Source organism: Saccopteryx bilineata, chromosome 3 (genome assembly GCF_036850765.1).
Source record: "Saccopteryx bilineata isolate mSacBil1 chromosome 3, mSacBil1_pri_phased_curated, whole genome shotgun sequence".
NCBI lineage: Eukaryota > Metazoa > Chordata > Mammalia > Chiroptera > Emballonuridae > Saccopteryx > Saccopteryx bilineata.
The window spans coordinates 37,681,490-37,707,982 of record NC_089492.1 but is presented as its reverse complement, the minus strand read 5'-3'; the positions used below and the strand labels follow the sequence as shown (position 1 = coordinate 37,707,982).

General features: G+C 41.8%; 1 protein-coding gene and 1 pseudogene across 2 annotated transcripts in view; both read left to right on the top strand.

Annotated features, from left to right (window-relative positions):
* POP1 (POP1 homolog, ribonuclease P/MRP subunit) overlaps positions 1-26,493 on the top strand; it is a 47,131-nt gene that overhangs the window by 703 nt on the left and 19,935 nt on the right. For both annotated transcript variants that reach the window (XM_066265987.1, XM_066265986.1), the window contains exons 2-11: positions 2,075-2,218; positions 3,832-3,999; positions 5,399-5,574; positions 6,784-7,032; positions 13,386-13,473; positions 14,234-14,421; positions 15,106-15,362; positions 15,477-15,570; positions 19,121-19,232; positions 19,812-19,931. In XM_066265987.1, coding sequence (XP_066122084.1) covers positions 2,077-2,218; positions 3,832-3,999; positions 5,399-5,574; positions 6,784-7,032; positions 13,386-13,473; positions 14,234-14,421; positions 15,106-15,362; positions 15,477-15,570; positions 19,121-19,232; positions 19,812-19,931 — 1,594 coding nt within the window. In that variant the 5' untranslated portion in view covers positions 2,075-2,076. The remainder of the gene's footprint in view (positions 1-2,074; positions 2,219-3,831; positions 4,000-5,398; positions 5,575-6,783; positions 7,033-13,385; positions 13,474-14,233; positions 14,422-15,105; positions 15,363-15,476; positions 15,571-19,120; positions 19,233-19,811; positions 19,932-26,493) is intronic.
* LOC136332711 (5S ribosomal RNA) lies at positions 21,898-22,017 on the top strand (annotated as a pseudogene).

The window sequence follows — 26,493 nt, the reverse complement described above, 5'->3', positions numbered from 1 at the left end:
TAGTGCTCTGAACTCTTGGAGATCTCTAAGCTTTTCCCTTTGATCTGGGCTGAGCCCTACTGACTGCGATCTGATTTCAAAAAGGAAAATAGTGATCTTGATTCAGTAAATGGCTCCAGGGCAGGTCTCTTGTCGGATAATCAGTCATGCTGTGTCATAAGAGCTGGTACTAGGCTAAATATTTTAAAATTCTGTTTGTAATGCATTATAGCACACTTCACTCCTTCCTTTATGCCTGCACGTATACAATCAGCGATACATATTGAGCCCCTACTTTGTGTAAGGCACTCTCCTAGGTGCTGGAGATGCGGTAGTGAAAAAGACGGGTAAGATCCCAATCCTACCCTGCATCTAAAATGGAATATAAGAAAATTCGGGCCCTGGCTGGGTGGACCAGCAGATGGAGTGTCGTCCAGGCATACAGAGGTTGAGGGTTTGGTCGCCAGTCAGGGCACCTTAGAAAAGCAACCAAGGAATGCAGAACTAATTGGAACAACAAATTGATTCTTCTGTCTCTCTGTCTTTCTTCTCTCAAATTAATGGAAACATTTAAAAAAAAGAAAAGAAAATCCTGTTTATTTCCCCTCATTTTGTTCTACATACTGCTAATGTTTTGGTTTTCCTACTCCTGGCACAAGAACTTTCAGAGCTTTTTCACTGGTTTATAATATCATCTAGTATATTTGTGAAATATTTACATACAGGAAATACATATTATTAAAATTGCTTTTTAGTTCTTTACATTACAGTTAGGGCAGATATTGTAAGGCATGTATTGGTAGGTGATGTTATTAGTGAATTTCATTTCAAAATAGAAGACAGGTGTTTGACACTTTGAGAAAAAAAGGGAGATGTCAAGTTTGAGAATTTAGTAAGATAAATCCATCAGGTTCCACCAGGTTTTTTTTTTTTTTTTTTCATTTTTCCGAAGCTGGAAACGGGGAGGCAGTCAGACAGACTCCCGCATCCGCCTGACCGGGATCCACCCGGCATGCCCACCAGGGGGCGATGTTCTGCCCCTCTGGGGCATCGCTCTGTTGCAACCAGAGCCATTCTAGCGCCTGAGGCAGAGGCCACAGAGCCATCCCCAGTGCCCAGGCCATCTTTGCTCCAATGGAGCCTCTGCTGCGGGAGGGGAAGAGACAGAGAGGAAGGAGAAGGGGAGGGGTGGAGAAGCAGATGGGCACTTCTCCTGTTGTGTCCTGGCCGGAAATCGAACCCAGGACTCCTGCACGCCAGGCTGACGCTCTACCGCTGAGCCAACCGGCCAGGGCCCAGGTTTTTTTTTTTTTTTTTTTATCCTTCTTCGTTCAAATTGAGATTTTTTTGCTGTTAACAAATTAAAGGTGCAGCTAGCTTCATCTCAGTAGAAATGAAAACATCAATAATTTATATTCAGCCTGGCCTGTGGTGGTGCACTGGATAGAGCGCTGACCTGGAACGCTGAGGTCACCAGTTCAAATTCCTGGGCTTGGCTGGTCAAGGCACATATGAGAAGCAACCAATGAACAACTAGAGTGAAGCAACTAGTTCTTGTCCCCCACCCCTTTCTGTAAAAGGAGTAAATTAAATATTAAAGAAAAATTTTATGTTCAGTTTTTGTAGAGGTTATCGTATCAGAATAGTGTGTGCTGTATTTCATTGATGCAGGTGGCTATGCTTCATCAAGAATTTTGGTGAAATGTGTTAGCTAATTTAATTTTGTCATGACATAGGGATCTTATCTCTTACCTCATTTTTTCATACTTTCAACATACCTTTTACAGTTTTAACATGGGTATGTGATTTAATTATTTGGCATTACAAACTGAAATGTACTAATATAGTATCTTCCAAAAATAGAATTATTTTTTTTCCTGTTGAATCAGGTTTTTGGTGTTAGTACTATTCATGGCTTCCCCTAGAGATTTCCCTGGTTATGAATTCCTGCTGTAAGTCAATATCACAATAACATTTTACATCATTAATCCACCTATAATATTTATTATATACCAAGTCACATGAATATTTATTATTTTTATTTTTGAATGGAAGTTCCCTTTCCTTGTACTAAATCCATCACTTTTTTCCCCAGAAATGTCTAATGCAAAAGAAAGAAAACATGCTAAGAAAATGAGAAACCAGCCCACCAATGTGACTTTATCCTCTGGCTTTGAAGCTGATAGAGGTGTAAAGCACCATAATGGAGGTGGAAAACCTTTCCGAGCTCAAAAACCAGGTAAGACACACACAGTACTGTCTCCACTCCCATTTAGAGCAAATTGCTTTCATCAGCACCTTTTGAGAGTCATCATCTAAATATACTGCTCACAAAAATTAGGGGATATTTCAAAATGAATATGAAGCAATAAAATATCCCCTAATTTTTGTGAGCTGTATAGTAAATGAGTTGAGTTAAAAACAGATACAGTTGACCTTTAATTATTTGCAAATTGACCTAATCACAAAAGTTTATTTGTAACCCTAAAATTAATACTCATGCCACTTTGGTGGTCACTCATGGTCGCGCAAAGTGGGAAAAAATCAGTTTGCTCCACGTGGGCATTCCCAGCTGCCCTCTTGTTTCAGCTTTCATGCAGAAATGACCAGAGGGTAGGGACAGTGGGTGGGAACTGTGGCATCGTGCAAGGCCAGCTCTGATTGGGGTTTGATTTCCAACTGGGGAGTGATCTCAGGTCAATAACACTGCTGAACCTCATTTTTTCTTTTGTAAAATAAAGGAAATAGGATCTATCAGGATGAGTTGTTTTTATGATTTAAGATTGTAATCGATGTAATATATATTCCCCTAGGAACAGTGGTTCAGTATTAGGACTTTTAGAACATAACTGTTGGGAATAATGAAAACTGACTGTATGTATAAATATATTTGAGTTGACATTTTATGTCTCCCTTGACATCAGTAATTATTAAGTTGTACTTCTATATTTCCTAAAAGAAATGCAGTGCAGTCATCATATCTTTATTTAATTTTGTGCTGCTTTTATTTTGTTTTATTTATTTGTGTGTGTGTGCTGGTTTTAGAACCTCATAATGTACATTGTGCTTGATTAAGTATGTTTTCGATTCATACGCATAAAATCTAGATTCATATCCAGCAGTGGATGCCTACCATGCAACTGATAAACCTTAGCACTTTATCTCACTTAAACCTTGCAATGCCATGTCTTGTGACATGCATCATGTTTATAGAGGCTTGATAATTAGCACTGTAATAGAAGTAAGCAGAAATCCATAAAACTCTCTGCTGATCTTTTCATTTACAGATAAGAATTTGATGATGTCTTGAAGTCAGAATGGTATGACTGTCCAGACATTTGTATAGAGATTTTGCTTTTCTTTCTTTTTTAAAATTTAGTATAGGCTCACAACCTGAGTGTGCCAGAGAATTACGATAAAAGACCAAATATACTAAGTCACGTGGACTGTAGTATTTAAGAGAGCTTAGATTAAAAATCCACGTTGCACTATTTATATGGAGAAGTGTTCCCTTATATCAGTGATATTGAAGGCTCTTTCATGTGTCATACTGATACGATTAGCTAGCATGTTGCTTGTTAGCTGGGTCACCTTGGGTAAGTTAATTCACCTTCCCTACCCAAGATGCCTCTCCTCTCTCTCTTTTTTTTAATGTTTGTTTTTAATTTATTGTGTTGACATGGTTTCAGTTGTCCCAAGATCCCTCCTCTTTAAAGGGAGGATAGTAATAGCCATGTTACAGGGTAGTTACAGGACTGAAAACATGATCAGTGTCACCACCTAATAAATGTTCCCCACTAATCCTTACTCCTGGTAAGAGTGACATATATCTTCTTTTTTTAAATATGCTAGATTCCTTTTCTGGAACTTCACGACAGCGGCAAACCAGAATGAGCCACTATTCGTCACCTGAGGCCGATGTGAATGAGCAGTCTTCCTCCAAAGTGACGTTTAAGAGAAAGGGAGGATGGAGAGCAGGTCCTGAGGGCCTGTCTCAGGACATTCCCAAGTATATAACAGGTAGATATTTGTACAGAAGTGACGTTTGGTTGCACTAGGAGCCCTTCGTTGTTAATGCAGCCCGATTCCAAATGCCCAGTATGTATCCTGACTCTGCCTCCCTGTTTCTCTTCCTTCTGCTCCAGGCCCTTCTCACCTCCAGCCTTTGGACTTGGGCCTGATTGGCCAATTTCTGTCCTTTTTCTTACCTGTCTTCTTATTTGTGAACTGTTCTGCTTTGTCTCAAAATCTTTTCCCCGCCCCTTTAAAAATGTAACTGCCACTTACACTCCCCAGCATGGCATTCTCCAAAGATGAAACCAAATTTAATGCACTCCAAGGGCAATCGAGACCTTTAAATACCCGTCTCCAGGGCCTTTCCAGCCTCATCTCCTGTCGCCCCATCACCGTGACCCCTGCTACCACACAACCCCATATTCCTCGTACACACCTACGGGTACCTTCTGGTCTCTCTTTATACCTTCTTGGGGGGTTCACTTACATTTCTCTAGCACTCTATTTACTCTTCAAAAAAATAAGTATTTTTCAATAAAGAAAACTAATAATAGTTGTAGTTATATATTTGGGAAAAGCAGAATATATTAAAACAAAAACTTAGAGTCAAAACCATTATTAAAATTTTATTTTTCTTTTTTTTTTTCCTTTTTCTTTATGATGCTGAATCTGGGAGTGAACTTTACTTTCTTCTCTGATTATTGTACTTAAAAATGGTTGTAACTGTATTGCATGTAGCTCCTTGTTTTAAAAAACTTTTTGTGCCTGATCAAGCAGTGGTGCAGTGGACCTGGGTGTGAAACCCCGAGGTCACTGGCTTGAGCACAGGCTCATCCGGCTTGAGTGTGGGCTCACCAGCTTGAGTGCAGGGTCACTGGCTTGAACATGGGATCATAGACATGACCCCATGGTTGCTGGCTTGAGCTTAAAGGTTGCTGGCTTGAAGCCCAAGGTCGCTAGCTTGAGCAAGTAGTCCCTCATTCTGCTGGAGCCCCTGGGGCGAGGCACATACGAGAAAGCAATCGATGAACAGCTAGGGTGCTGCAACGAAGAATTGATGCTTCTCATCTCTCTCCCCTCCTGTGTGTCTGTCCCTGTCTGCCCCTCTCTCTGTCTCAGTCACAAAAAAGAAAAAAACGCAACTTGTAATCTTGTCTTTAACCTTTTTTTTTTTAATTAGAAAAGTGGCCCTGAATCCTTATAGAAAACTTGAAAAATAAAATTTGAAGACTATATTCACAATCTTAAAATACAGAAATAGCCACTATTGGTATTAAGCTAATAGGGGGGTAGGGCAGTGGTTGAACTGTAATCTCATGTACTTCAGATCCTTTTCCTTCTGAGATGTACCAGAAAAGTGTTGATTCTGGACTAGTTTTTAATGACAGTGCTCTTTCCTTGATAGCTTCTACTTTTGCTCAGGCCCGAGCTGCTGAGATCAGTGCCATGTTGAAGGCAGTGACTCAGAAGTCTTCGAACTCACTGGTTTTCCAGACTCTGCCACGGCACATGAGACGGAGAGCCATGAGCCACAATGTCAAACGCCTTCCGAGACGGCTACAGGAGGTCGCTCAGAAAGAGGTAGATGTTTCACTTAGTGTAAATGTTTGGGTTATAGTTCCTAAAAGAAAATGGGAAGTATTAACCTAACGGAATTGGTTAAAATGAAAACCAAAAACAGCATGCTCATTTTGCATATTGTGGTTTAATCATTTATCTCCCTCCCAGCCTCTCATCATTCACTGAATGAGCAGATAATTGTATATTATAGCTGCTTTTAAACAGAACATTTGGACCCCCTTTTTTTTAATGGTGTTAAATAGTTGACGTTTCCCTGTCAGATTTAAAATAAAATTCTGACCTTACCAGATACACAATTTCAGCTGTGTTTTGGGCATGTGGCCAGCTTAGAGTTGGAAGGTAAAAAAAAAACAAATAAAAAAGGCAGCATCTTTGCCTAGTAGTGGCCTTTCGACTTTTTTAATGTTGAAAATTTGAGCTTGAATTTAATTTCTGTTCAAGTCTAATTGTTTTTGGCTTCACCAAAACTTTTGGCTGAGATTGTCTAAGCTACATGTCTTTATTAGTTGAATCAGAATTTCTGTGTTGAGTGCCTCCTATGGACCAGTACTGTGCTGGTCATGGGGCAGGAGTTCATTACGGTAAAGGCCCACACACTAACAGAGAAGAGATTTCTTCCACAAAAGTTTTGCTTGGCTGTGGAAGAGATTAAGAATGAAAACTATACAAGAATTTGTAGTTTCTAGATTTAATGTGAAGTCTGTTTCCCCGTGGTAGCATTTAGCAGTTACCCGTCGGTACCTAACTGACATGAAATTGTAGGTTTCCCCCACTTCTATGATTTTTGGTCTTAAGTTTTGAGTTTAGTTATAATCTTAGAGGTTAAAACACAATAAAAAATAACAAAAAGCTGGTATAGGATTTATTCCTTCCTGCTCTCTAATATACTATTAATACCACAATAAGCTTGAGTTACTGTGTTGAATATATTCTAATCTTCATAGTTCATAAAGCTTGCCCAATTAGTAAGTGATAGGACGTGCTTACCTCTTAGGTTTGCCGGCCTCTAAAATCTTCACACCTTCTATTGCCTCCCTCTCTACTTTCATTGAAGAAATCACCAAGTTAAAAAAATTAAGCACAGTAATGGGGTCTGTATAATATGCTACACTTTAATGTAAAGTTAGTTTAAGTTGGAATTCGTAACACTAAACTTTGTTTTGAAATGGCTGCAAACTGGGTCTGCTTCTTCTCTTCTTGAAACTTCAGGCAGAGAAAGCAGAACATCAGAAGAAAGAACATTCAAAAAATAAATGCCATAAAGCTCGAAGATGTCACACAAACCGCATACTAGAATTTAACCGCAGACAAAAGAAGAACATATGGTTAGAAACCCACATCTGGCATGCCAAACGTTTTCACATGGTCAAGAAGTGGGGCTACTGCCTTGGGGAGAGGCCAACAGTCAAGAGCCATAGAGCCTGCTATCGAGCCATGACAAACCGTTGCCTCCTGCAGGTATGCTTTCCGATTAGTTTCACTTTTGCATAGACCCTCTCAGATACACAGACTTTTAGAATAGCTAAAGCCCTATTTCTGAGTTTCTTTATTTTAAAAATAATTACTGAGCATCAGGCACTTTGCTAGATGCCAGAGATGAAGCAGTGGAAAGGTATTATGGGAGACTGAGACTAATCAAATAATTAGGCAGATATACAATTGTAAGGAGGAAGTATACCATACTATGAGCATTCTTAACAGAGGAACAAGGAAGCTCCCCTACAGAAGTGACGCTTGAGCAGAGCGCTAAAAAGTAAGGGAAGGGGAGAGTGGGGAGGCAGAGGGAAGCCAGCTAGCAGGGAACAGTTGAAGTAAATTCCATGTGACAAAGATGAAGAGAGTCACAGCAAGGCTAACATGAGGATGAGGTTAGTTCTCCCGGACTAAATAGTAATAAGGTCATGCAGAGTTTCATTGGTCATGTTAGAGATTTCTCAACATTGATTGATTTAGTAGTCATTTATCAATAACATATTTGAGAACCATCTACAGGCCCTGAGTTGTGTTCAAATGCCTTTCTTGATGTGGATTCTAGTGAGATGCTGGGAAGTTTATTTTAAACTCTTTAAGATGACAGTTTGCCTTAGAGCCTTGTAATGGTATTTATCTGGTTGTCTCGCCCTGCCCTCCCCAGTATGTTAATTCAGTTGCTTTCTCTCTTCCAGTGTGTATTTAGAAATCTGCTCTTTGTAGAGGGCCTGTCTTCCAATGGCAGGATAGCATTGGGCCAGTTTTGAAAGCCATTGCCATTAGTGTTCTCTGATACCTCTTGAGAGCAATATAGCAGAATAATCAAAACAGAAACCTTTTAAAAAATTGTAAAATACACATAACAGCCAATCATGATTTTAACCATTTCTGGTTAATTTTTTAAAGTAATTTTTAATTTTTCAGTTACACTTGACATACATTATATTAGTTGCAGGTGTACGGCCTAATGATTAGACATTTATAAATTTAGTATCCATCTGACACCATACATAGTTACTACATTATTATTATTATTTTTTTTTACAGAGACAGAGCGAGAGTCAGAGAGAGGGATAGATAGGGACAGACAGACAGGAATGGAGAGAGATGAGATCAATCATTAGTTTTTCGTTGCGACACCTTAGTTGTTCATTGATTGATTTCTCATATGTGCTTTGATCAGGGGCTACAGCAGACCAAGTAACCCCTTGCTGGAGCCAGCGACCTTGGGTCCAAGCTGGTGAGCTTTTGCTCAAACCAGATGAGCCCGCGCTCAAGCTGGCAACCTCAGGGTATCGAACCTGGGTCCTCCGCATCCCAGTCCGACTCTCTATCCACTGCGCCACCACCTGTTCAGGCACTACATTATTCTCGACTGTATTCCCTATGCTGTACTTTATATCCCCATGACTATTCTGTAACAACAAATTTGTGCTTCTTAATCCCTTCACCTTTTTCACCTGTCTCCCCCAAGCTGCCTCCCATCTGGCAACCATCAAAATACAGTGTGTCCGTTAAGTCATGGGGCACTTTTGACCGGTCACAGGAAAGCAACAAAAGACGATAGTAATGTGAAATCTGCACCAAATAAAAGGAAAACCCTCCCAGTTTCTGTAGGATGATGTGGCAGCATGTGCGCATGCGCAGATGATGACGTAACACCGTGTATACAGCGGAGCAGCCCACGTGGGGCCATGCCAGTCGAGATGTGGACGGTACAGAGGAAAGTTCAGTGTATTCTGTGGCTCTCTAAATTCGATCTGTGACCAAAGTGCAACGTGAATATCGGCGTGTTTATAACGAAGCGCCACCACATAGGAATAACATTACTCGGTAGGATAAGCAGTTGAAGGAAACCGGCAGTTTGGTGGAGAAACCCTGTTCTGGTAGGCCATCAGTCAGTGATGAGTCTGTAGAGGCTATACAGGATAGCTACCTAAGGAGCCCTAAAAAATCTGTGCATGAGCCCACATCAAACTGCACTGAATAGGTATGAAACTGGGAGAGTTTTCCTTTTATTTGGTGCAGATTTCACATTTCTATCATCTTTTGTTGCTTTCCTGTGACCGGTCAAAAAGTGCACCATGACTTGATGGACACACTGTATTTCTATCTGTGAGACTGTTTCTGTTCTGCTTATTTGTTTATTTTGTTTTATAGGTTCCAGATATAAGTGAAATCATATGTCATTTGTCTTTCTCTGACTGACCCACTTCATTCAGCAAAATATTCTCTAGATCCATCCGTGTGCTTGCAGATGGCAAGATTTCATTCTGCTTTATGGCTGAGTCATAGTCCATTGTATACAGGGTGGGGCAAAAGTAGGTTTACATTTGTTCCTGTGGAAAACAATACTATAATTGATAAATAGTAATACAAAAATAAACTCTGTTTTGTGCACTCACAGCTGTCAACCTACTTTTGCCCCACCTTGTAAATGCACCAGTTGATCATTCCTCTGTTGATAGACACCTAGTTTGTTTCCATATCTTGGCAATTATAGATAATACTGCAGTGAACATATGGATGGATATGTCTTTTGTGTGATATAAGTATTGCTGCCTTGCCTTTTGTTTTGTTTCTGTTTTCATGAAATACTTTTTTTTTATCCCTTTATTTTAGTCTGTTTGTGTCTTTTTTCAAAATCTGAAGTTCGTCTCTTGTAGACAACATATGTAAGTGTCTTGTTATCCACTGAGCCATGGTATGTCTTTTGTTTGGAGCATTTACTTCATTTGCATTTAAAGTAGTGTTGAGCCTGACCTGTGGTGGTGCAGTGGATAAAGCGGTGACCTGGAATGCTGAGGTCACCAGTTTGCAATGCTGAGGTCACCAGTTGGAAACCCTGGGATTGCCTGGTCCAGGCACATATGGGAAGCAACTACCATCAGTTGATGCTTCCTGCTTCCCCCTACCGCCCTCTGCCTTTTATCTAAAAATCAATTTAAAAAAATCTAAAGTAGTTGATAGAGATGTATTTATTGCCATTTTAGTATTCATATTTTTAATTTTTTTTTCTTCTTAAACAAGACCCTTTAACATTTCATGTAATACTGGTTTGGTGCTGCTGAACTCTAGCTTTTCCTTGCCTGGGAACCTCTTTATCTGTTTTTTGATTTTAATGATAGCTTTGCTGGGTGGAACAATCTTGGTTGTAGGTCCTTGCTTCTCATCACTTTGAATATTTCATGCCAATCCTTTCTGACCTGCAAAATTTCTGTTGAGAAGTCAGCTGACAGTCTTTAGGGAGCTCTCTTGTGAGTAACTGCTTTTCTCTCACCGCTTTTAAGATTCTCTCTTTGTCTTTAACCTTTGGCATTTTAATTATATTGACTCAGTGTGGGCCTCTTTGGGTTCATCTTGTTAGAGACTGCATTAAGTTTTCAATTCTTTTCTCTCTTCTCTTTCTGGCACCCCCCACCCCCCGTGATGTGAATGTTTGTTGCACTTGAAGTTGTCTCAGAGTCTCTTTATACTATCCTCATTACTTTGGATTCTTTTTTCTCTTTGTTGTTCTGATTGGGTGTTTTCTGCTTCCTTATCTTCCAGACTGCTGATTTGATCTTCTGCTTCATCTACTCTGTTGTTGATTTCCTGTAATATATTCTTCATTTCAGTTATTGCAGTCTTCATTCTGATAGTTCTTTTTTATGTTTTCTGTCTCCATTTTTATGTTTTCTATCTCTGTTAAAATTCTCACTGAGTTTCTCTATTTGTCTAAGCTTGTTGAGCGTCCTCATAACCAGTGTTTTGAGCTCTGCATCTGGTAGATTGCTTGGCTCTGTTTTGTTTAATCTTTGTTCTGGAGTTTTGTCCTGTTCTTTCACTAGGGACATGTTTCTTTGCCTCCCCATTTTGGCAGCCTCCTGTGTTTGTTTCTGTGTGTTAGGTGGGTCTGTTATGTTTCCTAGTCTCGATAGAGTGGCCTTTGTAGTAGGCGTCCTGTGGGGCCCAGTACGGTGCATCCTCCATGGCCACCTGAGCTGAGTGCTCCCAGTGCCCCCCACACCTCCCTCCCCTCCCCGCCCATAGGCCAGGTACACCCTCCTGTTGTAGTTGAGCCTTGATTGCTGTTGGCAAGTCAATGGGAGAAATTTACCCTTAGGCCAGTTGGCTGGGAGAACTGGCTACAGCCAGTTCTGGAGGCTCTGCAGATGGCTACTAATTGTGCTGGGCTTAAAGGTTTCTGGAAGAGGCCAAGCTGTGAACCAAAGCCAGTGTCTGCTAGTGCCAGGCCTGGAGCCACGTAGCAAGAGGTACGGGGCATGCTGAGGCTAGGTGCTGATTGTCGGAGAGATTTTAGGAACATCTGAAGCACGAGTCAAGACAGGCCATTTGTGTGGAAACACCACTGGAAACAGCTTGGGTGGGGCTGCAAGTTGCGTGGTGTGGGTTCCCAGGGAGTCACCAGGGCAGGCCAAACAGTGATATCCAAGTTGACGGAGACTCAGATATGGTGCCAGCCTGCTGGCTCTGTCAGGGAGGGCTTATCAGAGGAATAGTGGCCTCTGCCAGCACTTCTGTCTGGGAGAAAGCTACCCCTTGCCCTGATACCAGAGAATTCAGTTCCTCCCTGTAAGCCCCTGGCATCTTTTGAGCTGCTGTCCCAGCTCTGGAGCTCAGAGTGAGTGAGTCTGAGTAAGTCTGTGTGCAGGCCCTTTAAGAGAAACACCTGGGAGTCCAGCAGCCCTCCGTCTCATTCAGCCACAATCCTATTGGCTTTCACAGCCAGAAGTTATGGGGACTTTTCTTTTCAGCACAGGAACCCTGAGCTGGGGGGTCTGGTGTGGGGTTGGGACCCCTCGCTCCCTCAGGGGGAACCTGTGCAGCTGAGATATCCTTTCGGATTTTTATCCAGCACACGAGTGTTCCACGTCTTCGCCCCCACCCCCCAAGTTTTGATGTGGCTTCTTTAAACCAATGATTAGTTGTAACTTTGATGTGGTTGTGGGAGGTGAGTACTGTGTTTACCTGTGCTGCTATCATGCCTGGAAGCCATTTTAGTATTTTATGTAAACAGTTCTGTGGTGTTAAGTGTATTTACATTGTTGTGTGACTTCTATCGCCATGCCATTCATCTCTAGAACTTCCTCATCTTCCCAAAGGGAAACTCTACTTAAGTAGCCACTTCCCATTGCTCCTCCCCTGGCCCCTGATAATCATTCTTCTTTTAGGGTTGCCAGGCCCTCTTTTAATGCTTTATATACATGTTTACTCATTTTGTCCTTACAACAGCACTATAGGGTATGTAGTTATTTTCATTTTACAGATGAGGAAACTAAAATATAGAGAAGCTGGGTAATTTACCCATAGCCATACAGCCGGTGAATGGTGAAGGTGAGATTTGAGCCCAGCTAGACTGACTCCAGGGTTCCAGGCTATTCGCTATAATTCTCCAATGTCATCCTGTTATAAAAATTCAGGCAAGGTTTACCTGGCTACTGACAACTGAGAGTGGGTCCCAGTTGCTGGGAAGATGTCTGTTGTGAGTGATAGCATTGGGTAATGTGAGTGTGTCAGAATGTCAGCTATAATTTGCCCTTTAGTTCTAGATGCTGACTGTTCTGAAATTGCTTAAAGGTGCTATGGAGAGGGGTTGGTTTGGGGATCATTACATCTATCTTGAATGCTGGCTTCTCCACTTTCTGGTTATACTGCTTTATTTAATAACAGTCTCTGTCTCAGTGTCCTCATCTGTGAAATAAGAGAACAGATAGTACCTGGTTCTTCAGGTGTTGGGAACATGAAGTGGCAGTCCACATGAGGAGCTAGTCTAGCCCCTGGCACTCAGTAACTATAAAACATTATTATAGTTCTTTAACATACGGTTTTACTAGCTCAGTTTGATCTCTCTTCATCTTATTTAATTGGTCAGGTCTTACTCTCATTACTTTTATTTTTCCTTGTATGTTGCTTAAAGTTGAATATTATAGTCAAGACTGAACGTGGGAAAAATATGGGATAAATTATTTGCAACATTATGACTCTCACTTCTTAGCTTAGGTAGATTTTGGGGAAGAATAATCCTCTATTTAGAGGCAGCAGTTTTTACACTCTCTTCGGAACTTATCTGTGAATATGGGAGAAAACAGATTTTCTTTAAAAAAGTAGGACACTGTATCTTGTATTTAAATGGAAATTCATCTGTATTTGTATTCAAATTGGTTTAAGAATATTGCTTTGGGAATAGACAGGTTTCAGATTTTGACTTATGAAATGATAGCTTTAGCAACTTGTTCTGTCTCTTGGACTCTTAAGTTTTCTGATGTGACTTTTGGTTTCTTGCAATTTTCCCCATGTAAAATTGCTAAGTTTTTAATGATGTGGCTCTCTTTGTGCAGGATTTATCCTACTACTGTTGTTTGGAATTGAAGGGCAAAGAGGAAGAAATACTAAAAGCACTTTCTTCAATGTGTAGTATAGACACAGGTAAACTTTTTCAAATCTGTGTCTTATATTCATCTTTGATTATTTATTCATTTCATGAAGAAGTATCTGCTGTAAGCATTTGGGAATTTAAACTTATATAAAAGTGCTTGGGACAGTTTTTGTTCACAATGAGTATGTTTATTTATTTATTTTTAGCAAGGAAGGCAGAGAGAGAAAGACAAACTGACAGGAAGCGAGTCAGACAAGAAGCATCAACTCATAATTTCCTTACTTTAGTTGTTCATTAGTTGCTTCTCATACGTGCATTGATGGGGTGGTGCGGGAGAGGGGGCTCCAGCTGAGCCAGTGACCTTTGGGCTCAAGCCAGTGGCCATGGGGTTATGTCTGTGATCTCACACTCAATCCAGTGGCCCCACACTCAAGCTGGTGAGCCCATACTCAAGCCAGCAACCTCGGGGTTTTGAACCTTGGTCCCCAGCATCTCAGGTCAACACTCCATCCGCTGCACCACCACCTGATCAAGCCCCAGTGAAAAAATATAGCTTGGGGTGGCTTTTAAATCATTTTTAATATAGTCAGGTATAAAGTGAGAGAATCATTGTGCTGGTGGAATGAATTTAGGCATTCATTCAACAAAATATTTAATGAGAACTTATTGTGTGCTGCTTTGATCTAAGCAGTGATCAAAATCTAGACTTCATTCCTCATGGATAGAGAGACAATAAATAAAAATATGGCTGTCAGGGAATACTACTGCAGTCTCAGCTCTCAGAATCATAGAACTTTTTGTTTAAATCAGGATTGACTTTCGCAGCAGTTCACTGCTTGTCTGGGAAGCGCCAAGGTAGTATCATGCTTTACCGGGCTAACACATACCCCCGAGAGATGCTGGGGCCTGTTACGTTCATTTGGAAGTCTGAGAGGAGCCTTGGCGACACCTCTGGGAGCAGGCAGTTGTGGATCTGGCTTCACCCAACTCTGAAACAGGTATAGTCCTCGAGTTTATTTCCCCACCACTCGTTCCTGCGTTTTTGATGTGTGTTGGAAATCAGTACTGTAGAGATTTTAATGGTGCAGAAGTTTGGCTGGTGGCTTGGTATTTGACTATAAGGAGGAAAGTTGTATGAATATTAAATGAAGCAAATCTTGACCTCACTTTTTAGTAAGCCATAAGTAGAGATGAAAACCAACCTTACTATCAAATGGCTTGAAATATTGCCTTTGGATGAATGCTTCCACCATGCCTGGTTCACTGGTTGTCTAGGTGCTTGTTAGAGCATGTTTGATGATAAGTTGTTTCAATTCTGAAGATTTTTAATACTGCATTTAGTTTAGTTTCTCTCTCTCTCTTTCTCTCATTTTAGCATACTCACTGCTTTTATATGGTAGACTGTAAATTTTTTCTTTAAACTCATTTTTAAAAAACTTGGTCAGAGTAATAATGTTGTTTTCATTAATTATTGACATTTAGGAGTTTGTTGTTCTAAGTGCCATGCACTACTCAGAGGAACCAAAAAACCATTAGTATGATGATGAATGTATTTTAACTTGTGAAGGAATAAAAATGTGAATTTTTAAAGGGAGAAAAAAAATAACAAATTAAACCACATTAAATTTGTAATGTATTTAAATTTCAAAACTTAAAAGTAAAATGTTTAAATACATCCTTAGGATATTTTAGAGGAAATAAAAGCAGTGTGCCAGTGTATAGAACCCGTCAAATCAACTCTCTGCATCCCTGACCCCCCTTTGACACCATCCCAAGAAAAAAGCCAAACTAAACTCCCTGAGGAGAAAATTGGCAAGAAAAGAAAACAGAAAGACGATGGAGAAAATGCTAAACCAATAAAAAAGTTTATCGGGGACGGAACTCGAGATTCCCAACGACCGTATTCTTGGATCTCTTCAGCCACAGGCATCACGATCAGGTACAGGTTGAATTTGCCCAGAACGTGTTCATTGAAGGACTCCTCTATTTTTGCCTGTGGCACAGACGTCATATATCATGGGAGTTTCCATTTTAAGTTTTTTCTCTCTTTCAGCGACCTGACGATGGAGATAAACAGATTCCGCCTGATTGGTCCGCTTTCGCACTCCATCCTAACCGAGGCGCTAAAAGCCGCGTCTGTGCACACCGTAAGAGTAAATGTGACTTTCTGAGCAAATTTGTGAAACCTAATGTACAATTCACCAACATTTTGGGCACTGCCCACAAGTGTTTCTTTCTTGGTTTATGCTTATTATTAAGGACTTTGTCATCTCTTCTCCTAGAAGAGCAATTCTAAATGAGTGTAGTAAGTAAACTAACTTGTTCTTGAGTACAAGTTATTCTTGCCGCTTGTGAGTTTGTAGAAGGGCCTTAACATCTGTCTGCTCCATAAGCAGGTGAGAGAGCCCCTAACGCCCCTGAAAGCGCAGTGCATGTTTTCTGGGGCGAGTACAGTTAGGAGCAGTGTGTCCAGAGCAGCACTGGCTAGTCTACCTTCCTGCGAGGATGACGTGCCCTCCCTCGAGCCAGCCAGTACGGCAGCCTCTGGCCACACGTAGCTCATGAGCTACTTGAAGTGTGGCTAGTGGGACGAAGGAACTGAATTTGTACCTTTATTTAATTTTTTTTATTTAGAAAATTAAATTTAACAGGGTGGCATTGATCTTTATATAATTTTAATTGACTAAAAATTAAATTCGAGTAACTGGCTGGTGGCTCCCGTGTTGACAGCACGGGTCCAGAGTAGAGACTGGACTAGGAATCGGGCACTCAGATGCCCATGCAGTTTACGGGCTGCATTAGTGCGGTGAACCTTTCAGTGCCCACGCCTCTCCCATACTTGACACGGTCAAATATGATGATAGATCTAAACAGCTTTTGATCGTTGAGAAGAGAAAGACTGGAAAACAGAAAGGCTCTCCCTTCGTCTTCATTGCTTCCACTCGGGCTTCAGCCCTGTCTCTGCCTGGTCTCTCGTCTCAATACTGAGGCAGCGGCTTACTGGGCTCCTTCGTTCCCCCTTCACACCCTTCTCTGTGCAGGAGGCAGAGTAATCTTTAACCATGTATTCACGTGGTGTTACTTTGTGAAGCTTTTGAGTTGTGTTTGAGATAAAATCCAAAACCCTGCATGTAGCTGTGTAATCTGTGCCTTTCCGCCTCCTCCCTCAACTGGCGCTTCAGGCACACGGGCCTCCTTTCGGCTCCAGGTCCCATCTGCCTTCGAGCTTTCACGCCTGCTGTTTCTTCACCTGCTTGAACATTCTGCCTCCATCACTCTGTGCTTGGCCGAACCTCCCTCTTTCTTCAGACTTCATCATCTATATCTCATTTCCCCGTGGAATCCTTTCCTGATCCCTCAAGTTAAATTGTATACCTCCCATAAATCATTACTGCATCTTATATATTTCCTCAGTTTGTATGTCTACAATCTGTTAGTATATTTGTGTGTGTGTGTCATTAGGCTGAGCGTGGTGATGGCAGGGACAGGGTCGGTTCTGTTCTTCACTCTCCCCAGTGCTTAGCACAGTGCCTGGCACAGACAAGGTGCTCTATTCCAGCTAAGTGAACTGCAGGCAAGTATTTGAACCTAGGAAGTTTGTTTCCAGAGCCTGTACATTAAACCACTAAGCTGTGCTGCTTGAGTATTTGTGAGATAAACGGCACAAGTGCTCTTTTTTGGCATGCACGGGATACCTTGGAAGTGTTTTTTGAAAGTGTTACTGGATTATATCACAGTTAGACCATCTGAGTCACGGTAACCAAAAAGGTTTTACCAGCGGAATGATGAGACCTCGGTTCTTGTCTTCCTGAGTGAAAGAATACAGTCAAGAGGTAAAGTGCAGCAAGGAAAGGAAGAATTTATTGGCCATGCAGGAAGAAAGTCAGAGAAAAGAGGCTTTGGAGACAGGTTCAGGAGTTAGCCTGGGATGAGTAGCCGCTGCCCACTGCTCTGCTGGTTGTGAATCTCCTGGGGTCGCTTAGAGCTTAGGAGAAAGAGAGAGGCGAGGAAAATGCACCCGAGGGGAAGAATGGGGTAAGGTGCATGCGTGCTCCCAGAGGGAGAGCAGCTGGGTCCTCTGTCCTAAGGTCTTTATAATTATCCCATTGATTTTGAGAAAGGGGAAAGGAGAGAGGGAAGGAGAGAAGCATCAACTCGTTGTTGAACTTGGTTGTATACTCACTGATTGCTTTTCTTATGTTCCTTGACCAAGGATTGAACCCGTGACCGCTGTACACTGGGACTACACTTTATCCACTGATTCACCTGGCCAGGGCCCCTGAGGTCTTTTTTTTTGTTTTCTTTTTTTAATTTTTATTTATTATTTTTTTACAGGGACAGAGAGAGAGTCAGAGAGAGAGATAGATAGGGACAGACAGACAGGAACGGAGAGAGATGAGAAGCATCAATCATCAGTTTTTCTTTGGGACTCCTTAGTTGTTCATCGATTGCTTTCTCATATGTGCCTTGACCGCGGGCCTTCAGCAGACCGAGTAACCCCTTGCTCGAGCCAGCGACCTTGGGTCCAAGCTGGTGAGCTTTTTTTTTAGCTCAAGCCAGATGAGCTCGCACTCAAGCTGGCAACCTCGGGGTCTTGAACCTGGGTCCTTCTGCATCCCAGTCCGACGCTCTATTCACTGCGCCACCACCTGGCCAGGCGGGCCCCTGAGGTCTTTTAAGGGCTGAGAGCTTAGGGGAGGTCCCAGGGGAGGATATCAATAGAATTAGAATATTCATCAGCTCTCTAGGTGTGGTGGGTCAGTGCCAGGTTGTCATTAGTCAATGCAGCAGGTCCTGACTTTAGCCACGGCTTCTCTTCATCTGCTTTTGCTGCTTTTCTGGGACTGGAGCTGAAACACAGCTGGGGCCCAGCTATTATCTCCTGGGCTTGATGCTTAAGGGAGTGGTCTTGCAAGGGCTTGTATGGGGGCCGTATGAGGCTGTTCTCCTGCCCCGTGTTCCTGCTCTAAGGGGGTCCAAAACCACATGTCTAGCGACATGTCAGAGGGTACGAACTGCACGACCAGTGATGGGAAAGGTCAGGGTTGAAACTGCACAACCAGCTAAGGGAGGAAAGGTCACTCTGGGAGTGAGGTCCTTGTTTTTCCAGTGTTGCCCATTGCGAGGCACCTGGGGCTTTCCGCCCCAGTGACCTCTGTGCCTGGCCTGTAGTCCTTGCTCTCCTCATGTTTGGTTGCATCTACCACAAAATACTGCTCAACTCTTGGTTCTGTCAGGAAAATAATAAGTAAAATACTTGGGTATCTTATGTGAAATTTCTACGAATACTATAGTCGTAATATATCCTTTCGCTGAAGACTTCTTCAGAAGGTATTGGTTTGTGGGGGTTTTTTGGTAAGGATTTTTATTGCTTCAGTTGGTGGTGATGAAGTTGGCAAGGAGCAAGAGGATCTTGGCACCGGGACCCCAGTGTAACGTAGCTGAGTCTCTGAAAACTGAGGGGTTCTTCTTAGTATACGGAATCTTGACAGAAATGTAGTACTCCATTATTGCTTCTAATTAGAAGAATAGTTAGTCTGGTGTTAATTACTGTGTTAAAAACAATTTTTCTGGTTCTACTGTAAAAACATTCATTCCCACTACAGAAAAGAGTGGGGAGGGGGCAGTGTCACAACCATAAGAAAACCACTGTCTGGTTCATTATTTGTCTGGTAAACAGGAGTTGTTATTTCTCAGGAGGAAGTGGATGCAGAGAAGACACCTCACCACTGGTGGAGTGAAGCCTGTAAGAGTCCTGATAGCGTTTCCCTTCACCACAGACAAAACGCCATTTTCGAGTTGTTGGGAGGTATGCAGAGGGGATACTGGGTTGCACTGGGGAGGGAGGGAGCTGTGGGAAGTAGGTGAAAAGAGCATTTTGCAATTGGACTACCTATTGTGCAGTGGTGCTTGTAACTTGTAACTGTTATAATAGAGCAAGAAAGTAAACAAGAGAGGGATGCAGTTTGACCACTATTTGAGTTTGGTTATGACAACAACAAATAAACAAGATGTTGGTATTCTAAATAACTGGCATTCTGATGTTACAGATAAAGGCACCTATCAGGTACTAAGCTGAAATCTTCTTTACTGGACATGAGTGCTTTTGTGTGTAAGGCTACTATAGTTATCAGTGATAGAAACGTACAAGTTTATGTTGTAAGATAATCTGTAATATTAGTGTTTTTTTGTAAGAAACTTTGCTCTTTATGACTGTTAGTTTATTCTTTAAAAGTGTCAATGGTAAAAAAATAGGGGGGGGGTACATGTTTTTAAATACATAGCCCAAGATGAACGTTTCATTAGAAGAATTTGAAAACCAAGCAAATATATATACATTGTGACTGACTCTTTTTAAGCTTGTGTTTTTTTCTGTTTGTTCTTAAAGGAATAACGTCACCAGCAGAAGTTCCAGCAGGTACTATTCTGGGCCTGACAGTTGGGGATCCTCGAATAAATTTGCCTCAAAAGAGATCCAGCGTTTTGCCCAATCCAGAAAAATGCCAAGGTAAAGTTCTTGAAACCCCCTGATTTTTCTTACTGTTTTGAGCAGGTTAGTCCCATGGGAAGAATTCTGTTTGTGACACCTCAGCAGTTCATGTCTAGAAAATGAAGGTGATCTTCATTCACCTGGCTGCTTTCAGGGCAATTACGATCAAAGGAGATGGTGTGTGTGGGAAGGTCTTTTAGCTGTGAAACGTGTAGCCTGATCCTGATGTTCATTTTATTTCCAGTACCTAGTAAAAACTGTCTTTCTGCCAAGTGGGTTCTCTGAAAATGCCTGGCATTTTAGAATTTTAACGTGAGGAAGGGATGTGCACCTGCAGCTGGTCTTGTGCTCATTGGAAGCCTCTGTCTGACCATACAGATGATCCAGGTTCGAATCCTGGCAAGGCCATCCCAGGTGCTGAAGGGTGAGATGTCTTGGTTTAGACTCAGTAGCGTGGCCTGAGGGAGTTGTTTGGCTGGAGTGGCATAGGAGGATGGGAGGATTGGCTAAAATTTTAATCTAATCTGGGATTTGCAGCAGCTGTGATAACGTCTTATTGAATTTACTGTCATTTAAATACAGTTATTTGGGTGAATTGTTACAATTTGTGCATTTTTGGAGAAAAAATACAGGTATGTGTCATAACGACTAGAATATTTTTTAACCTCCATGTGTAGTTAGATAGCTTACTAGGGGTCAGCAAAATTATTCTAGCCACAAAAGATGGGTTGAATGAGAGGAGTTTGAAGATGTATAGGTAAGTTAATTATGGAGTCTAAGACTTCAGTAAGTGAGTTGTTGCCTCTTTTCTAATAGCAATGTGGTCTGGTGCAGCCATACAAATTGCAGCGTCTACTATGTCATTAAACATTGACTACCATAATTGCCTTAAAGCAGTGGTTCCCAACCTTTTTTGGGCCACGGACCAGTTTAATGTCAGAAAATATTTTCACGGACCAGCTTTTAGGGTGGGACGGATAAATGTATCACGTGACCGAGACAAGTGTCAAGAGTGAGTCTTAGACGGATGTAACAGAGGGAATCTGGTCATTTTTTAAAAATAAAATGTTGTTCAGACTTAAATATAAATAAAACGGAAATAATGTAAGTTATTTATTCTTTCTCTGCGGACCAGTACCAAATGGCCCACGGACCTGTACCGGTCCACGGCCCGGGGGTTGGGGACCACTGCCTTAAAGCTATAGTTTAATTCTGCTTAGTTTCTCTTGCTGCCTCAAATTCTTTTTTGGAATGAGGCAGTTTTATACTAAATCTTTTCTAAGGCTTTTACCACTTTTGTTTTTGTTTTTGTTTTTTTATTTTTTCTAAGGCATTTATCTTAATATGAATCAGTTCAGGATAAATTAAAGTCTTAAAAAATCATGACTTAATTTCTATTATAAAAGCTTATCATGGTAGTCATTATGAAATTTTATTAAAACCCGTTTTAAGTAATCTCTTTGAAGAAATAGATTGGCATGTGAGCTACATTAAAATAGACTTTTAAAATTTTTTTTTATTTTTAAATTTTTTATTTTTTATTTTTTTTACAGGGTCAGAGAGAAGGATAGATAGGGACAGACAGACAGGAACGGAGAGAGATGAGAAGCATCAATTATCAGTTTTTCGTTGCGACACCTTAGTTGTTCATTGATTGCTTTCTCATATGTGCCTTGACTGCAGACCTTCAGCAGACCAAGTAACCCCTTGCTCAAGCCAGCGACCTTGAGTCCAAGCTGGTGAGCTTTGCTCAAGCCAGATGAGACCGCACTCAAGCTAGCGACCTCAGGGTCTCGAACCTGGGTCCTCGTATCCCAGTCCGACACTCTATGCACTGCGCCACCACCTGGTCAGGCAAAGAAATAGACTTCTTAAGGAGATTGTATTATACCAACGTTATTAACACATGTAACATATCATCTAGGAAGGTACTTAAAAACTAAAGTTAGAAATATACGCTGAGTGGGGCCAGCTAATGAAAGAAGCTCTCTGTCACAATGATCTGAAACCTCCCCAATCTCGTCTGATCTCGGAAGCTAAGCAGGGTCGGGCCTGGTTAGTACTTGGATGGGAGACCGCCTGGGAATACCGGGTGCTGTAGGCCTGATCTCGTCTGATCTGAAACCTCATTCTCCAACCTGCTAGTCTGTCTGTCTATACAGAAGTCATTCTCTGCCTGTTTCAACTCAAAACAGACCAATTCTGGTGCCACTTAAACCAAAAAAAAGAAGGATTTACCTGATTTGAGTAACAAACTGTCATGTGTACTGGGACTTAGCTATGAAAAGAGAGGGTACATGAATATCACATTGTTAAATTTTAAGAAATACGTATTTTGGTCTTTTTCCAACTGTTCCTTCCTTGTAATTTCATAAGTGATAACAGCCTTAAAGGGCTAAAGGAGCATCTTTTGTTATTCATAACAAGCCTCTTTCAACTACACTTGAGTTTATGTTAATGAATGACTTTTGGAAAGCCCCTAAAGATGGTGGTCTGGTTGCCAGGGGAACCAGCCAAGTGATTAAGAGGGTTGGACCTTTTAACCCCCACCCCTTCCTAGAGGAGAGGGGGCGAGAGATTATGTTTAATCACCAGTGGCCAATAATTAATCATACCTACGTGGGGAAGCCTCCATAAAACCCTCACGTATGTGGTTCAGAGAGCTGAGCACATGGAGGCACTAGGAGGGTGGCGTGCGGGGAGCCCCACACTCCCTCCCCCACACTTGGCCCCGTGCAGCTCTTCCACCTGGCTCTTCCGGAGTTGTGTGCTTTTATTAAAACAAAACAAAACAAAGTAGTGTTGTAGTAAGTAAACTGATTTCTTGAGTTCTGGGAGCTATTCTAGCAAACTCCTGAACACGGGTACAGGGGGTTGGGTCGGACACCTTTCTAGCCAGTTGGTGCCTGAAGTGGGAGCTGTCTGGCCCCAAGCCCTTAGTCTTTGGGATCTGAGAGCTCCAGGTAGATAGTGTCAGAACTGAGTTAAATTGTAAGACACCCAGCTGGTGCTGGAGCATTACTTGCTGTGGCACTTGAGAAGTATTGAGAGCAGTGTAACCAAGCAGAGTTTGTCCACCTGCACTGCAGGCAGCCAGTTACACTGACACCAGGTGCAGTGAAAGCAAGTGGTGGTTCTGGTGTAGCGCCACACGGTGGAGAACCTGTAGGTAGCTTGTGCTGGAGAAGCTGAATCCTCTTATGGTTTACAGACAAGGTTTTATAGAGCAAAAATCACGAGTCCTGCCTGGCCAGTTGGTGGTGCAGTGAATAGAGCATCGGATTGGAATGCGGAAGACTCAGGTTCGAGACCCCGAGGTAGCCAGCTTGAGCGCGGGCTCATCTGGTTTGAGCAAAGCTCACCAGCTTGGACCCAAGGTCGCTGGCTCCAGCAAGGGGTTACTTGGTCTGCTGAAGGCCCCCGGTCAAGGCACGTATGAGAAAGCCATCAATGAATGACTAAGGTGTCACAACGAAAAACTGATAATTGATGCTTCTCATCTCTCTCCGTTCCTGTCTGTCTGTCCCTGTCTATCCCTCTCTCTGACACTCTCTGTCTCTGTAAAGAAAAAAAAAAAAAATCACGAGTCCTCATGAATAAGGAGTTGTGGTTGTGGGTCTTGCTGGTTGGTTACAAGTGAGGTAAGGGCAGTCAGTCATTATTTTAGGTCTTGAGGTCAGCTTGTGTACCTTCAGTCTAGTTTCTTTGAGAATGTGGCCAGGATGTCCTGCTTTAGGGCTCAGGAATTAAAACTCAACTTTGGCCATTATGTTATCTTTAGCTTAACAGAAACCCATACCTGGGGCCCTTTGTCAAGGCCTGGCATTGTTTCCGGCTGCCTCAGGGGGTTAGTGACCAGTAAGAGAAAGGGATAAGACTTTACAAGCATGCTGTGAACTGGATAGAATGTTCGGGCTACATATTAAATCAAAATCACACATTAAAAATCAGGACTCTATAGCTTCAGCTACGGTAGCATAGTGGCTAAAACATCAACCTGGAATGCTGAGGTCGCTGGTTCGAAACTCCGCCAGGCTTGCTTGGTCAAGACACATACAAGAAGCTACTATGAGTGACACTTCCTGTTCCTCCTTCCACCCTCCTCTCTCTCTCTCTCTCTCTCTCTCTCTCAAATCAGTAAATAATAAAATCTTTAAACAAAAATATTAATAATTATGAAAAATAAAAATTAGGACTCAGTTTCAGTTGGTCCATTTTGTGGGCTGAGAAACATCTTAACAGAGTTACTAGGCTGTCTTGATGTGTAGGGGTGGAAGCTGTACCTCTTCTGACTCTTACTCAGTGTATGCTGTTATTATTTCTGCTGTCTTGGTTATTTATTTGTCCTGCAGTCTAACAGGCCCGAGGCTAAGCCTGTAACGGTTAATAGGGTGCCGTGTGACTTCTTTCTTTGGCTGTTAGTGGCATATAAACCTATTGCTTTTAAATTAAAAATATTTTCTGAGGGAGTCTTAACTCTGGCTCCAGTAGTAAAAGCACAGAGAAGGAAACAGTTTTCTTTCTTTTTTCTGGCCATTGCTTCTTGCCACAGCATAATCTAATTTGTCCTGACTAACAGGATCATTGTGAAGATTAAATGAGGTAACACATACCACGTGCTTGACACATGGTTCAGTGTATGTTAGTGAGTCTCCTTGCTCAAGTCTATATAGTAACCTAACCTCTGGTCTCTGGCCCTTCCCTGTTCACTTTACTATTATTATTATTATTATTATTATTAAGAGCAGTTTAGCCTCACAGCAAAATTGAGAGAAGGGTACAGAGATAATTCATGGAGCCCCTGCCCCATGGACAAGAACCTGAAGTAATGATGCATATTCTCAGAGGCTTTGAAAAAGTTTGATTGTTTCTTGTATTTAAACTAAATATGTGTTTTTGTAAAACTTTGAACCTCATTACACAATTTCACTTTGTAAGTAACTGGTTTTTTGGATGAGATTTTAAAGTAATTTCTACTCTGTTCTCCTATTTTAGTATTTGCTCTTTTTAGCATCTGCTACTTTGCTTCAATATATTACTTTAACTAGTCTGTCTTCCAGAGCTGAATTTGTTTCAGAAAATTTTGAACTTACATTGTGCTCATGGGCTTGTTTTAACCTTTCTCTTTACACACTCTTTGGGGTATGTACCCAAAACACAGGAAGAGTCAGGTTGCCTTTAGAATGGCAGATGAGACATCATCGCTTTAGTTTTGACAGCTTTTACAAGCATGTCTAGAGCGCTGAGCTGCAGCTCACTTTCAGAAGTGTCCAGTCACCAGTCATTTGCCATGACTTCTCTGTTTTTGCTTTTGGGAGAAAAAAACCCCTAAGAGCTTTAGGCAAGGTCCCTTTAAAGTAGTCCCTGCCTCTGCATATTTAATTTAAAAGAGTGTATTTGAAGGCTGTAATTTTGGTTTATTTCATTTCCAAACAAGAAAACCTTTTTTTTTTATAGTTTCCTTTGTTTCTCTAAGTAAAACTTATTCAGAAAGTCTTAATTTAAAATTTGGTCACCTTCAAATATATTTAAGAAAGGGGAAAACAAGCGATTGCTTTCCTTTTTAAAGTCCTAATTCCGGCGTCATGTAGTCAGGGAGAAGGCTCCTGCCTGGGTGTGAAGGAATGTGCTTTGTAACAGTCTCGGGGGAGAGAATTAGTGGGGCGTTCAGAATTCACGGTCGTTCTGGGTACACTGCGGTGCGTGCTGACTTAGCAGGTAAAATGTCCTTTTTCAATCTTGCTGGTGAAGACCACTGACCTAAAAGGCCTTCCCCTTTGCCTTCAGACATACTTGATTTTAAATAAACTCTGTATTTTAGAACAGCTTTAGGGTCAGAGTAGAATGGAGTGGAGAGGGGAGTGCTGTATGTCCTGCCCGCTCACATGCACAGCTTCCCCCGTCAGTGTCCTGCGCCGCGTGATGCGTTTGTTACAACGCCTGAACCTGCAGCACGTGTCATTGTCGCCCAGAGTCCATCCTTTACGTTATATAGTCTGCAGTTTTGAACACGTGTGTGTTGACGTGTGCCATGTAATGCTTCCATGACAGCGTTGTACAGAACAGTTGCACTGCTCTGTCGGCTGTGTCCACATTTTCCTCCCTTTCTCCCTCCCCAACCCCTGAGCCTTTCACTGTCTCCGTAGTTTTTGCCTCTTCTGGAGGTCATGTAGTTGGAATCATACACAATGTAGCTTTTCACATTGGCTTCTTTCACTCAGTGATATGATAGGCATTTAAGTTTCCTCCATGTCTTTCCATGGCTTGATAGTATATTTCTTCTCTCTTTCTTTTTTTTAAATTTCTGAGTCAGTTTATTTCTTCCTTGCCCTTGAGAAAAAGCACTGCCGCGTGAAGTGGGAATTTGCCTTCCCTGTTCCGGGTAAGGCAGAGCTTTCAGGCCGAGGGGCCTGGCCTGGGCGTTCCTGCAGCCTGGGGCGGTGGCGGGAGGCAGCTCGTTGTCACAGTACAGATAACTGATTCTTTTTCTGAGTAGTATTCCATTGTTCAGACAGAGCATCTACTTTGTTTTATCTGTTTATTTATTATTATTTTTTAGCATTTTTGAAGTGGAGTTATG